The sequence below is a fragment of the Harmonia axyridis genome, chromosome 7, assembly GCF_914767665.1.
Source record: "Harmonia axyridis chromosome 7, icHarAxyr1.1, whole genome shotgun sequence".
NCBI classification, from domain to species: domain Eukaryota; kingdom Metazoa; phylum Arthropoda; class Insecta; order Coleoptera; family Coccinellidae; genus Harmonia; species Harmonia axyridis.
In genome coordinates, this window is record NC_059507.1 from 12,109,582 (window position 1) to 12,125,119 (window position 15,538).

The following is a 15,538-nucleotide window of genomic DNA, read 5'->3' on the forward strand; positions in this document are numbered from 1 at the left end:
GAATTTTCTGACGTTATCATTGATAAACATGGGCATAATAGGTGCTGGAATTAAAGAGTGCTTAACATGAAGTCGGTGCCTTGGTTTATAATTTCATTATGAACTCGGAATGCCACAGGATGACATTTTCTAACCCATTTTAAAATTATCAATTGAAAAAAGGTGATTTCGTGAAAACTATAGATTCAAATTGAAAACATTTTCTGCAACATTCTAATCGACATCTTCTAGATATTGTATAATATCTCATAGGAAAGTACCACATGCAAAAATTGATACCAAATGGCTGCTTGAAGGGTAAATCGAATTTTTTGTTGTCGACTGAATGGCATTACTCTTCTCTTTATTCGTACTCTATTTTGTCAGTAAGTTACTCATACTAAGAAATATACTACATTTAACTCACCTTTTGGCCTAAATTTGGACACATTGCTGCCACATCTTTCTCTATTGTACATCAATATTTTACAAGTTTTCCATGGTCCAAAGTAACCACTGTCTTCATTACCACTACCTGGAGAAAAAAAAACACAAATTAGTTAGGTTTACCACTATTTTTGAGTGCTCTAAGATCAGAATATCAAATCAAATTTAACAATGATAAATAAATTGTCGTGAAATCAGTGATTCATTTCTGTCATATTCAATTGTTTATTTCGACTCAATATTCCAAGCTATATAAGAGGAAAACAGCTCCAAAAATAGCAGCATAAAAAATCAAAAAGAGAGATGATTAGTGAAATATAGTATATTCTATAAACGAAATGTTTTTTATATGTTTGATAGAATTGAGTGATTGGGAGTTGGCGCCAAAATTTATTCTGTTTCAGGGCGTTTTAATTCTCGCTACGCCACTATAATTCGACAAAATAAAGTCGTATATGGCTGGTACGATCATTTCATTTTCTTGTATCAAAACTGAACGATATTTTGTTATTTCTTTGAATTACATGTTGGCCTTGTACAGTGGTGAAAGTTGTGGTTGACTAGAACATAGATACAGTTGCTTATGCAAATAGTTCAGGAGAATCCAATTGTTTACTCTTTTTCAACAAGCATGCATTCAGACAGGTTGACAGACACTCCTTATTCTGTACGGTGCTTGAATTCATACTTATTTATGCACTACAAGGCAGTGAACTTCTGTTTAAAATTCATGTTGAAATAGTCGTAGCCCTGAGTAATAAACATAAATAGAGCGACCATATGCCATTTTCAGTAAGAAAATTTTGTCCCCAACCTGAACTATCAAATTTGACATGAAGCGTGCGGAAATGAAAACATCAGTGATACGATATTTCACTCAATTCGCGAGTTTCTTCACAAAGAACGTACTTCTTATGTTCCATAGTGAATCAACGTTTCATATTAACTCAAAATATATTGAAATAAATATATCAGAAACTCAGAAAAAAAACTTTAAGGGGGCCAAACGACGTGAAACAACCTATGACAATAGGAGAGCAAAAGTTGCCAAACCTTGGATCTCAGCAGGTATAGATAAGGATAATAATTGATATTCTGCTTATTATTAATTCGAAAATTAGAAAAAATATCGGATTCCAAATATTCAAATTTGCATATTTAATCAGGGATCACTTAAATGAGTATATTTCGTTCAATATAATATACATTCATAACGATAAAGTAAAATTGTGGATTAGAAAATTAATCACAATCTGACAACGTAATCTAATCATGTTGGGGACGTGTAAAAATTGCGTATACTCCCTTTATCTATGTTTTTTACACTTTGTGTCGTACGAAAAAGAACTGCAATACTTATATCCTAATCTTTTAAATCGGAGGACCTTGCTGATTTTATTGAAATGAGGAGCACTTACAATGATAATAATGAGTTTTGTGTAGAAATATAGAAACAAAATACCGTTCTCCGGTTTCAAAATTTGAACAAGAGTTCACTCTATTCACTACTCAAAGCTACTTCAAAAATATGCTGGATACAATTAATTCTCTACAGAAAATATTTCCACAAAGATGAGCTTCAAATTTCTTTAAACATTATAAGCTGTCTACGTATGTTTGGAATGGCTTTTGAATACATTCAAATTCCGATTTAAATTTTCAAGTCTAAATATGTTACTTTGTGCGTAGCACTTTTGTTAATAGGAGGCGTGGAAAATCTAATATTGGTTACTTGAAATTTAATATAATAATTGAATTTAATACATTTTCCATTAGCAGCCCAAATGTTGGACAACAGCCAAAATAATTACAATTGCAAATGAGTTGATTCAACTGTCATGTTTGAAATATTATATCGATATTGCACTAGTTTAGAATCAGAATAATTTCGCAGTGAAAACGCATAATTATATGCTGTGAATTTTCGTACAAACGTTGGAACATAGCAATGACTAATTGTGTAAGGTGACTAAGGAACATTCATGTTACAGCTTGGACTTCCTCTATTAAGCGGAATAAAATTCAAATGACTACAAGCAATCCATTATATTACCATATATTAATGATTGCTTGAGGTAGAACAGAAAACTGGTTCCATTCATACATTTTTCAAACTATACTTCAATTGCCTTTTCCTTCTTGTTCTCAAGTAATTAACTTTTTTTTTCGATCCTCAACAGTAGTATTTGTTTAGTGACGAGTTTGATGATTAGAAATGATTTTCAATGCATATTATGAAATGCATTCTGAATTTGAATGACGTCAATTGATTTGTTTATTGGCCTAAAATCACATTCTTCTGGTGTTTTTAAGCGAACGTTCTCCGAAAAAATAGCTTAGATATCCTTTTTGTTTTTATTTGTATTAGGTAAAAACGTTTGATTTTGATTGTTTTCATTTATAATCACCTAAAGATGTCATGGAAAGTCAAAGAATAACACAGGTGCCTGGGAATTTGGAGCTTATTTTAACTATATTTGGGACGCTTAATATGTACATGCAATCCGTTTTTCTCTATCAACTCTTATTTTATAGAGAACAATGGTTTTATTGTCAGTCTGTAATTGAGTAAATTCCAGGTGGATCTATAAATAGTGGAACCATTACCTATCAGGTAATCCTTTTAATCTTCTAACTCGGGTAAGTGAAAAAAATCATACTTCCTCCGTTACATTTAAAGTTCGGCCTAATGAAGCAATTTGTAAAGGCTCTTGATAAGAATGGGTCATGTTTTCATTATATAGGGTTAAAAATGCATGGGTTGAGCACAAAAACTCAAAGCAGGGATAAGACAATCAATTAAGGATCCTGCCTCCATAAATTCAATGAATCAAGTTGAACGAGAAGCTTGGACATCATTTGTTGCCGTTGTAGGAAATTTTCAAGGCAAACATAAAGTTCAAAACTATGTTGAAATGGTTAACAAGATGCTAAATAGTTTCAAATTCAAAGGGTGCAATATGAGATATAGAATCAGCTCAAAAAAATCTCGACACCAAAACAGCTGCTCCCCTGTGTATTTTATTGGAAATCATTTACGTACTTAATGTGACTAATCTTAAAATCTATACTAATTTTAAATTTATAGACGTAGTTTTTGAAGAGAAGCAAGATATTTTTTCATGGAGTTGGATGGAGTTTAAATGACTCTGCACTTTCCTTGATACATGAACGATTCATGCTAAATCCTCCTTTCTTCATCAACATGAAAAAAGCATCCTCCTTTTGCGATACAGAGCAAAGCAGAAAGGAATAAAGATAAACTTTTTTGTGACATGAAAAGTTTATTATGCCGATAAGCCCCATATCGATTCGTATATTCGGTATACGTGTGTTGTATTATTTGCCCAATTCCAACAATTCTTGGAACTCCTTCCACGTGTACATACCTATTTCTTTCTAAACATACATAGCGAGTTCAATAAAGGCGTAACGAGGAGATCTTGAATATTTCATAAGGGATTGGTTCCACCTCAAAATTGTTCGTCTATTTTGATATTTATATCGATGCAGTTTTTGAAGTACTGCATATTTTTTCCAATTATAATAAATACAAAAAAATTATGGTTCTTTGAATTGGGGACTTCCTGATTCCAGACTGAGAATATCTAGTATCTAGTTTTTTTGGAAATCTGAAGCGTTTCCATCCATAAAAACAGGCAACAACTGAAAAAAAAACATTTCCTTCGACCAGCGCTGATGTGTTCAATGCGATAAATTTTCAATTTCTGAAAAAATATCATTCATAAACATTTGAACATTTCCTGAAACATGGTCAAGGTCAAATTAAATAAATCGCTGAAGTTGAGGCCTTTTTCGAAAGCAAATATAAATCTTTCTATAGAAAACGTATTGATTAGTTATAGTAGCGTTCGAGTACATGTATTTGAAAATGACTATGTCGACGAATAAAGTCGATGATTCTATAAAACAAGTGTTTCTAATGGTTAGGCCTAGGATTTATTGAATTAAGGGTTAAATAAATTTAAAAAATGTGGAAAGAGGAGACTCGAACATAGGTAAATTTGTGAACAATTGTTCGTTTTCTGTTACTTTCTTCTTGTCTTCTTCGAGTCTTGTTGATATCCTATTTATTTAAGGAATTCGAACAGCTGAATATTTCCTTTTTTGAAAGTAATAACGGGTGTTTTTTTTCGAGGTATATAACTTTAAATTGGCATTTCTGTTCAAGATGACGACTGATTTAACAGTTGTCAAGTGATTTATTCTCAGTTTGGTTTGGCAATTTATCATAAATAGACTCACGCCTGAACAACGCTAGTTAATAGTGCAATTTAATTTCGAAAATAATGGTTCTGTGCGGAATACGTATCGCGCACTACGTCCATTTTATGATGAAGCGCACTTCTGGTTGAATGGCTACGTCAACAAACAAAACTGCCGCATTTGGAGTTAAGCTAATCCTCGAGTGTATGTCGAAACACCGTTACATCCAGAAAAACCGACTGTTTGGTGCGCTTTATGGGCTGGTGGAATCATTGGTCCGTACTTCTTCAAAAACGATGATGGCCAGAACGTTACAGTCAATGGTGATCGGTATAGAGCCATGATTACTAACTTTTTCATTCCTGAATTGAACAAGCATGATGTCCAGGAGCTGTGGTTCCAACAAGACGGCGCAACATGTCACACAGCTCTTGCCACAATCGATTTATTGAAAGACATGTTTGGTGAACGTCTAATTTCACGTTTTGGACCTGTGAATTGGCCTCCAAGATCTTGTGATTTAACACCGCTAGACTACTTTCTGTGGGGCTATGTAAAGTCATTGGTCTATGCGGATAAGCCACAAACCCTTGACCATTTGCCGTGTTATTGCCGATATACGGCCACAAATGTTGGAAAAAGTCATCGAAAATTGGACGTCCAGATTGGACTACATCCAAGCCAGCCGTAGCGGTCATATGCCAGAAATCATATTCAAAATGTAATGCCACAAGATTATCTTGCGGATAAATAAAATTCATGTCAATCGAATAATCCATCGTTGTTTCATTGCAATTTAAAGTTCTTTAGCTCTAAAAAAAACACCCTTTATTAGATGACGGTTTTTCAATTCATTGGATGAATACAAATTATTTAGCTACAAAGTAGATTCTCACATTTCAAATAACTAAATGAAAATATATCCTATACATACACCTACATACACCTATAGCGTAATCAACAAGGGACCTTGGGCATTCCAGCATTAAATTTGGTCGTTTCGAAATATAGCCAATATCAATTTTATTATACTCATTCATTTCTAAAGCCCCTAGGGAGGTAAGGAAATGATTTTTATTTTCGATGTCGAGAATTTCGAAATTATCGGATTATTCTTGCCGTAAAGAAAAAGCATAAATCTCTTAAATTTCTTTCGAATATTTTATTGTTACCGACGTTCCTGATTCCTGTTTTCCTTCCCCTTTTTATATCAAATATATTCTCATCCCATAATTTGGATGATCGTTGAATGATAAAGCATTTAAGAAGAAGATCAAGTTAATGTTAATTGAAAAATGCGTACTGAGGAATTTTTCTCTGATTCTTTCAGTTAGTTGTTAATTTCGTAATTTTTATTTTTTATATTGTTTGAATTATTTTTATTTAAATTTCATTATAATGTGCTTTTTACTTCGTAATTATTCTTATGTTGACATATCCTATACATTATAATATGTTTCAAAGGATTAATTAATTAATCAATTGATTTATTGATAGTTATTTGAAATGCAATATGAAGAAACTAAAATGTAGTGAAACAAATGTTATTCATCTAATGAATAGATATAAATAGATTAACTGTTATTCTATCTAGAATATCTAGAATTGACAACACTTTCGACAATAATTTTTCGTGTAAAAGGTAGGCACTTTTCGTTAAAACTGTCACAAGATATGGACAATTATTGGAAGATAATTACAATAATTCGAATGTGTTCGTTTCACGAATTGTGAGACAAGTTTTATTTATTTATATGACTCACCATAAGTGTAAGTTCCGTGTTTTAAATATAATATTATTTTTTTAAATTTTTAAATATATATGTCATTCTTTCATTTTTGGAGGATATCGAGATATATTTATCATTTTAAATTATGTAATTGATATTTTCCATTTTCAGGTCATATTTACATTATCAAAAATAGATACTCTCAATTATCGCGATGATAGTAATATGCGTTTTAGAAATGTTTCTACAGAATAGAGAAATTCATTATATTTTGAGGCGATTCTTCTCCATTGCTCTGCAGCGCGAAAAACCACTCCTGTCAACAACGATCCACTAAGAAAATTCATTATCTTCGTTCGTCCAACTTCCCTGATATTAATATTTTCTCCACTTTATATTCCTCTCAGTTGTAATACTTGATGCAACTAAATGGTTATTTCCCTTTGTTGCCGGCAGATCTGGGAGGGGAGAATAATGGTAGGGGTCCATTGTTATGATAAAAAAAAAACTATTGAGAACTCGAGCGCACAATGATGACAGCGAAACAGGTCCAATATTAAAGTTTGCCGGCTATGTCAGCCCTTTCCGAAAGTCTCACTGTACGTTATTCATTAGACTTGCATTGTTTTGGGATAATAGGGTCAAATTATTTTTTCATCAACTTCGGTGTGAGTTTTTGGGGTTCCGCATTTAATGGCCTGGTGGTTTCTGAATGGAAAACTTGATATGGGAATATACAGGGTGTCTCAACGAAAGAAAGAACCTAAGAGTTTCGAAGGATGCAAAAATAATTTTCAAGTTCTGTGTTATGGAGAAAGAATTCCTATGATGACATTGTCGTCATATCATCATTATTCCTCATCTTTATCTCAACTATAAATTATTGCTATTACAAATTGTTGATGGTTTAGGCTGTGTCTGTAAACTCAAACAAAAAAAAATACAATGGATAATAGTATATTCTTCAACGAGCAGTAATGTAGGTCATAACTAACGCAGATGAAGTTTGCACCACGAGCCGCAGGCGAGTGCTGTAATTCATCAAGTGAGTTATGAACATTACCGCAAGTTGAATACTATACTTTATCTACGACTATAACAATGAATACTTAGAAGCAAGTACAGAGAAAGAACTTTACTGACAAACCTAAATAATTACCTATAACAATGCTATACTTGTATTTACTTATTTTATTTATTGATAGAAAGTAAGTGTGAATTTTGAACAACCAGTAAAATTTTTTTCTGTTTTAGTTTCTCTGATTGGCGTTCAGGAAGTGCAAGCAATTTTAAAAATTTTCCTATATTGATTCCATTATTCACGTTCAGTGTGCTTCTTAGCATGGAGTGAAAAGTCCATATAGAGACGCTGTTTAGATATTTAGTGATAGCTAAGTTCACAAAAATATACTAAAAAATATTCTATGTAAACGATGACCTAATGTTCTTACTGCTACATCAATCTTTATTTTTTTTATTTTTCTTGCGAGAAATTCTGCATCATAAGCTACTTGTCTTCTGGAGTTGTATATAATATTTCGTCTTCACTATCTGAATTAATCTTTTTCAGCTGTACCTCGTGCCAATGACCTCGATGTCGAGACACGTTAATTCGAAATAAAAAAAAAAAAAAAAAAAATCTTTTTCAGCTGAACATTCTCAATAATTAAGTATCAACTTAATTTGAAAACGTCAAAATTATCAAAGTGACATTCCTCCCCTCAATAGCAATAATGGAATGTTCCTTTTCGGCCAATCGAATGGAACCAGAGAAGTATAGAAGCACATATCCATCTTTTCAGATTTATTGGAGTGAATTATAATAGTGAGTTATTATAACTCACGCTGTTCGTTAATAGATAATATTAATTTCTCAAAAGCAATTGAATTATGAATATATAATTCAATAGGAGTAGATAAAGATATCTAAATAAATATAATGTGAATCTGTTTAAATATGTAGATGTACTTATTGAAGCCTGTTTCATATTGGCGAAATTAATCAATTTTTGTCACAAAAAAATTGCTTGGAGTATAGTAGATGATAAAATATAGCAATAGAACGTAAGGATGTTCCGAGGGATGTTCTTTAACGTTGATTTCGAATGTGTCAGCTCATTTTTAGTGTCGTATATTCTTTAGCCAATCGCGAAAGATCACATTGTACGCTGAAGTTATAAAATTTTGATCGAGGAAAGCTCTAACGTGAAATTCATTCTATTTTTTTTTTTTTATTACTTATTCATGAAAGGATGAATTACTCTCGATATTATTTCGCCGATGAAGGGTTTCCGATGGAAAAAAAAACATCAAACTCAATTCAATTAATTTAGTAGTTACCTAATGGATTTTACCTGTGAATCGAAAGAAATAACAATGATGAACTTGGACAAAAATGAAAATAATTTAGATTAGCTATTGAAAAATGCTGGAAAAGTTATAATAGCACAAATTTACTCAATATAGGGTTTTCCATTTTGAAGTTCCGGAAATAAACGTATATAAAGCACACTTTCATTTAGAATATCGGATTTTTTAATGATCAGGTAAATCATTTCACATTTTTCTTATACTTCTCCTTTGGTTTTTACCTATAAACTGACAGTTCCTTTCAAGCTTTATTTCACCAATTAAAGTTAAAATTGATTTTCCATTTATTAGATCTGAGTCAATTTTTCTATAATAATTTTTCACAATTATGAGTATCTTCGATTCGATCCAGCGTGGAAACAATCCTCAATGTCAGTCGCTGATAAGCTGCATTCTTGTCAGAGACTAAAACAAGGAAGTACCAATCTAAAATCAAATCAAATCCTACTCATTCCACGAGAACAATTCACCTCCAGGTATGCCAACCTTCCCACTGCAACTAATAGCCATCCAAAGAGATAATAATAACAATGCGCTCGTTGATGTAGAACGTTCATGAACTCTGCCTACGTCTATGATGATAGCAATATTATCTATCTATCAGAATGTCGACTGCTGGCGAGAAATAGACCTAGAGAGTGGCAGGTTATTGACTCACGGGGTTACAACACACCTGTTCATACCATGTGGTGCCACCCGAATTTGTATCAACAGACGCATCAGCTGTTTTTGAATTAATAGCAGGCCATGTGCTAGAAGAGGAAGAGGAAGTGCGTTCGATGTTCGAACAGGTAGACTGCAATTCTGATGGTTTCGACCTTGGCTATGTTTATTTTCTGTGATGAAATTGATTGGGTAATTTCTCTAGAGGATTGTTGTTCATTGAACTCACCCACGTTTGTTCTTTGTTTCTTTTGTTGTCTAACTTGGCAAAAAAGAACGATTTTCAAGAGAATTATACGTTGAGCTTCAGGGGAAAGATGAAGCAATTAGGCAACACAATTTTCCAAATACTTCATGTAATAAATGTCATGACAGGGTTTTCCAATCAGAGGATTCATTTTGAATAGACCGCTATCTGAGCAGCTGTCATCTTTTCATATTTAACTAAGAAACTACAACGTTACTAAAAATGGAACGATTCACGCTCCAAGAATATATTGAAATTGCTAAAATTCACTACAAAAATTTTGTAATCACCGTTTGCAAAACTAAATGACTTTTGGGTAGTCGTAAAGCACCTTTCCGGTTGATAATGGTGAAACTAGAGGAAAAATTTGAACAGTTGGGTGAAGTGATGGAAAGAATTGACACCGTGTGCATCGCTCAAGAAAAACTGAGAATATTGCTGCTGTAAACCGTGGTGTTGACGAAAACTCTTTGAGATGATTTTTCATGGTCGAAATTGGAAGATATTGATGTGGACAACATTCATTTTCAACAAGATGAAGCTACGTGCCATACCAGCAACGAAACAATCGCAATTTTGCAAGTGTTATTTTTCGAGAGGTAATCACAATTGGCCACCCAGATCTTGTCATTTTACACCTTTGAACAAGTGAAAGATAAGTTCTATGGATATGCTCCACAATCGATTCAAGACTTTAAAGATGGAATTCGTGAATAAATCAAGCATATACAGTCACAAATGCGCGAATTGGCATGAAAAATTTCATGAAAAGTATATGGTCCTACAACTGCAGCCGTGGCAACCATGTGGCTGATATCGTTTTCCATCGTTAAAGGAATTCCTTGAACTTCACAATGAAATAAACATCCATTGATTTCTCTTGAACAACACTCTCTCTTTTCTCAATATCAAAATGATACCTCTAATTTTCATAACCTCTCATTTCTATAATTTTCGATGAAATGCTATGGAAAATATGAATCTTTTGATCATTTCAATGGCCAAAAATATATTCAAAAATTTCGATGAATTTGTAAGGTTTCAAGGTTATAATTCTATAAAATTACGTAGGTATACATTCAAATCTTGCTTAGGAGACTTTTTGAATAAATTTTTGGGATGGGTAATCAAGCCAAGACAAACATAACTGGCTTTCAACTATGCATTATTTTGCTTTTAGAACATTTGTTCTATGTAAAATAATGTTTAAATGAAGACATTCTACCGTTGCCAGATTTAAAAAGGCTGATACAAAGATATGGACACATAAACAAACAAACAAACAGAAGTTGATCAGGATGTTTTTAAACGCATTTTTCTAGGATGAATTGTGAAATTGAAGACCAAAATTCCTCTCAAACCAAAACTGATCCAAATGAAGCAATTTAAACTCGCAGAAGCTCCTAATACCAAATACAAGCATTCTATCTATGTGCTTGGTTTTTCCATCCGCAGAAGACTGATATGAATGTTTTCAATCTATGAAATCTATTTACAAAGCATTATTGAAATATTCCATGAAAGCCACTTAGAAAATGAAAAAACGTTTTTCATCTGAAAACAACCCGACGCTAATAATAGCTTCTTCCTTTTCTCCTACATCGATAAAATTTCCGAGTATGCTAGCATAATTTTTACCCCATTTTTTCGGTCATCTTCAGCATCTATTTCTTCGTGTGAAACCACTGAGTTACATTTTATCCCAGAAAGCAGGGAAGTAAATTGCCTCTGAAACTGGCATAAAAGTTTTGATGTATCTCAGCAGCCCGAAGGTTTGGGTTACAGAAATGGCGTTGTTTTATGTTTTTACGCAGGAATTACGAAAACATAATACTAAAAGAGACAAGCAGTTTCGTGAATATTATGATAAAAACCTGGATAATAGCAGATTTTTTCGATATTTCTACATGACCCTATTTTTTATATTTTGTCGGACATTGTTTTTCATGATTCCTCGATATATTTCATAACTTTGTTGGAAACGTATCAATATCAATGTAGGCCTCTTCCAAAATAATAAAATAAGGTACACCAAGGATTTATTCAATCATCAGAATATTTTCTGATCGTCTTGAAATCTAAAAGGTTTTTCCAATAAGTGATTCAATTTTCAATAGCCTGCTATATGGGCAGTTTTCACTTTTGAATTGGACATTTTTTGACACTAGATAATTAAAATTACGCTATAACTAAAAATGGAACAATACATTCTTGAACAATGCATTGAAATTGTTAAAATTCACTACAGAAATGGTGAAAATTATACAGTCACAGTTAGCAAAACCAAAGGACTTTTAGGTTGTCTTGAAGAACCTTCTGAGCCGGTAATAGTAAAACTAATAGAAAAATTTGAGCTGTTTGAACAAGTTAGTGATGTAAAGAAGATAAATCTTATGCGTTGCTCAAGCAGAACTAACTGACGAATAGAAATTGAGGTGGATTCATCATCAGCGAGTTGAAGCTTATTGCTTGAGACCATTAGACACATTGTGAGGAAATCACAGAGCGATCTGTACGGGGAACGAACGCACAAAAATATCAAACCAAATCATTTTAATCTCTGATGATAAATTGTCACATATCCTATATAAACATCCTGACGCGCAGCGTGAACTTCCTGAGCAAATTTAATAGAATATGTTCATTCCATATTCTTCATAGTTTAATTGAAATTCCAACAACACCCAAGTCAAGTTCATTACAATTTCACTGCAACAACTACGTACGAGAGTTTAGGCAAATATTAAACCGTATAAACCTTCGTGTGTGATTGAATTTTATGTTTCACTTTCTGAAGTTGAACTTGGCGATTTATTCTTGTTATTGTTGATTCTTCAACTCTATAATATTTCCAGCTTCATGCCTTTTGAAGTTCAAATCACGTCACAGTTTTTCCATAAGTTAATTTTATACTCTTTTCCTCATTTCTATTCTTAGAGCAATATATTGGAAATATTCCATTCACCATTTTCGATAATATTTGGACTTGCAAATTAGATCTGAATCAAATGTTCGTCCGAATTTTAGATTCTTCACATTTCCAACCGTATACAGTGATCATTTCAGAGTGATTGAATTTTCTTTTTTTAATTATAATTATAATTCACTCTTACAATTCACAAGAGACTAAGTAATGTTGAGGTACATTGGAACCACAAAAAGGAAAGTTGGCACCCAAGTTCAAAACAATCAGAATACGAACAGGGTTGCCTATTGAATGACATAGATACGACCACAATTCTAGAACTTCCTTTGACTGACGGACTCAAGATTTTATTCTTGTAAAGGGTGTTTTTTTTAGAGCTATAGAACTTTAAATTGCAATAAAACAACGATGGATTATTCGATTGACATGAATTTTATTTATCCGCAAGATAATCTTTTGGCATTACATTTTAAATATAATTTCTGGCATATGACCGCCACGGCTGGCTCGGATGTAGTCCAATCTGGACATCCAATTTTCGATGACTTTTTCCAAAATTTGTGGCCATATCGGCAATAACACGGCGAATGTTGTCTTCCAAATGGTCAAGTGTTTGTGGCTTATCCGCATAGACCAATGACTTTACATAGCCCCACAGAAAGTAGTCTAGCGGTGTTAAATCACAAGATCTTGGAGACCAATTCACAGGCCCAAAACGTGAAATTAGGCGGTCACCAAACGTGTCTTTCAATAAATCGATTGTGGCACGAGCTGTGTGACATGTTGCGCCGTGTTGGAACCACAGCTCCTGGACTTGGTTGTTCAATTCAGGAATAAAAAAGTTAGTAATCATGGCTCTATAACGATCACCATTGACTGTAACGTTCTTGCCATCATCGTTTTTGAAGAAGTACGGACCAATGATTCCACCAGCCCATAAAGCGCACCAAACAGTCAGTTTTTCTGGATGTAACGGTGTTTCGACATACACTTGAGGATTAGCTTCACTCTAAATGCGGCAGTTTTGTTTTTTGACGTAGCCATTCAACCAGAAGTGCGCTTCATCGCTAAACAAAATAAAATGGACGTAGTGCGCGATACGTATTCCGCACAGAACCATTATTTTCGAAATAAAATTGCACTATTTGCAAGCTTTGTTCAGGCGTGAGTCTCTTCATGATGAGTTGCCAAACCAAACTGAGAATAAATCACTTGACAGCTGTTAAATCGGTCGCCATCTTGAACAGTAATGCCAACTTAAAGTTATATTACCTCGAAAAAAAAAACACCCTTTACAAGAGATACAACAGGTTTGGAAAAATCCAGTATCTAGTAATGATCTTCGACAAAGAAATCTCTGAAAATGCTTATAGTGTTGAGGTTTATGTAAAAAAGACGACAAGACAAGGACTAGAAATTCTAGAATTACTTAACTCGATTCAAAATATTTATCTTAAAAAAATTATTCAACGAAATATCTTACTCGATGAATAAATAGGTTAAACTCCCTCTCTCATAAAAAAATCAAATATGACTCATGTATTATTTGAAGATTTGTCAACATAATAACAAGATGCCACCTTTATGCATGTAAGGAGCCTATAATACTGGATAAACCATAAAATCCAGTTAAACAGTAGCTATCTCTAGTTGAGTCACGCGATACGTAAACTACAATTATGTTAGGTATATATATATGATTATTGTTTCGTTTAAAACCCTATCTCACATTGGTGTTGCGAATATAAGATGGAGTAGTCCACCTTGAAACGGCTAGGTAGGTCAACTATTCATTCCTTCTAGATGCAGTAGACTGACTACTTGACTTTTTAAATGGAATCGAATGCTGGCGATGCTGTAGGCATCTTTGATTGTTATATTGATAGCTGAAGTTATCTAATTTAATCAAGTTTGGCTCTTATAACTTTTGATAACTTCAAAAAAACTGTTGAACATTTCAATTCCTTATGAAAAAACAGTAAATTTTATACATAATGTTCCTGAATTTAAGGTATAAACGAAAATGACGGATTCCTCGGATAATTCTAAGAAAAATAAGTCCTATAAACCTGGGCCCGCAAACGCTTTGTTTTCGAAATACAGGGTTAAAGTTAAATTGCTGGAGAATTGTTCGAAATTTTTTTCCCGATTTCGGTATAGTATATCCAAAGTCACTTGGAGGAAGTTGAATATTTCGATTATACAAGGTTTGTCCAAGTTTCCAGAAATTCAGTGGGTTCAGTGAATTTATTTCCTAACAATACTTTCAAATAAACCCCGATATTTAGTAGATCGCGGTATCCATTTCAAAGGACATCTACGGCCAAGCGTTTTTATGGACTAGTTCAAGTGACTTTGGATATACTATAGCTGATACGACAAAATTACAAGAAACCAAAAAGTTTATTCCTGGACACAGCATTTTTCTCAACAACCAATAGTCCACAAAAATAAATTCTGGAGGTAAGAAACGGGACTGTTCCAGAAAATTATCACTCTGTAGATTTGCATTCAAAATAAGCACATCATCACATGATGAAAACTTCAAATTGCACTACTTATCCATAATTTGAGTTAAATATCTTGTGAAGGGAAGGTAGTATACGAGAAAATAACTGGAAAAAAATTTAACTTGAACTGTATTTCAAAAACAAAGCGTTTGCTGGCCCATGTTTATATTTTTTTCTCTAATTCTGTGGTTATTCCGTTCATTCTTCCACATCTTGTAGAACAAAATCGTGCGAGAATATATCAGAAACGCACAGTTTTCATGGTTATATTTTATTATTCTATGTTGGTACTCCGAACTTTCCGCCACGGCTTTATCTGTCAATTCATCAATTTGCCTTAAAGAAATCAGTTCTGCCAATCAACATTTTTCAATGCAAAAATCACTAAATTATATTTATGGAAATATTTCATTAATTTCGATGAAAATGCAATGAATTA

General features: G+C 33.1%; 1 protein-coding gene across 1 annotated transcript in view; it reads right to left on the minus strand.

Annotated features, from left to right (window-relative positions):
* Positions 1-15,538, minus strand: part of LOC123684370 — a 72,297-nt gene that overhangs the window by 30,588 nt on the left and 26,171 nt on the right. Inside the window, exon 2 of the mRNA XM_045623601.1 lies at positions 407-514. Within this exon, the coding sequence (XP_045479557.1) occupies positions 407-514 (108 nt within the window). The remainder of the gene's footprint in view (positions 1-406; positions 515-15,538) is intronic.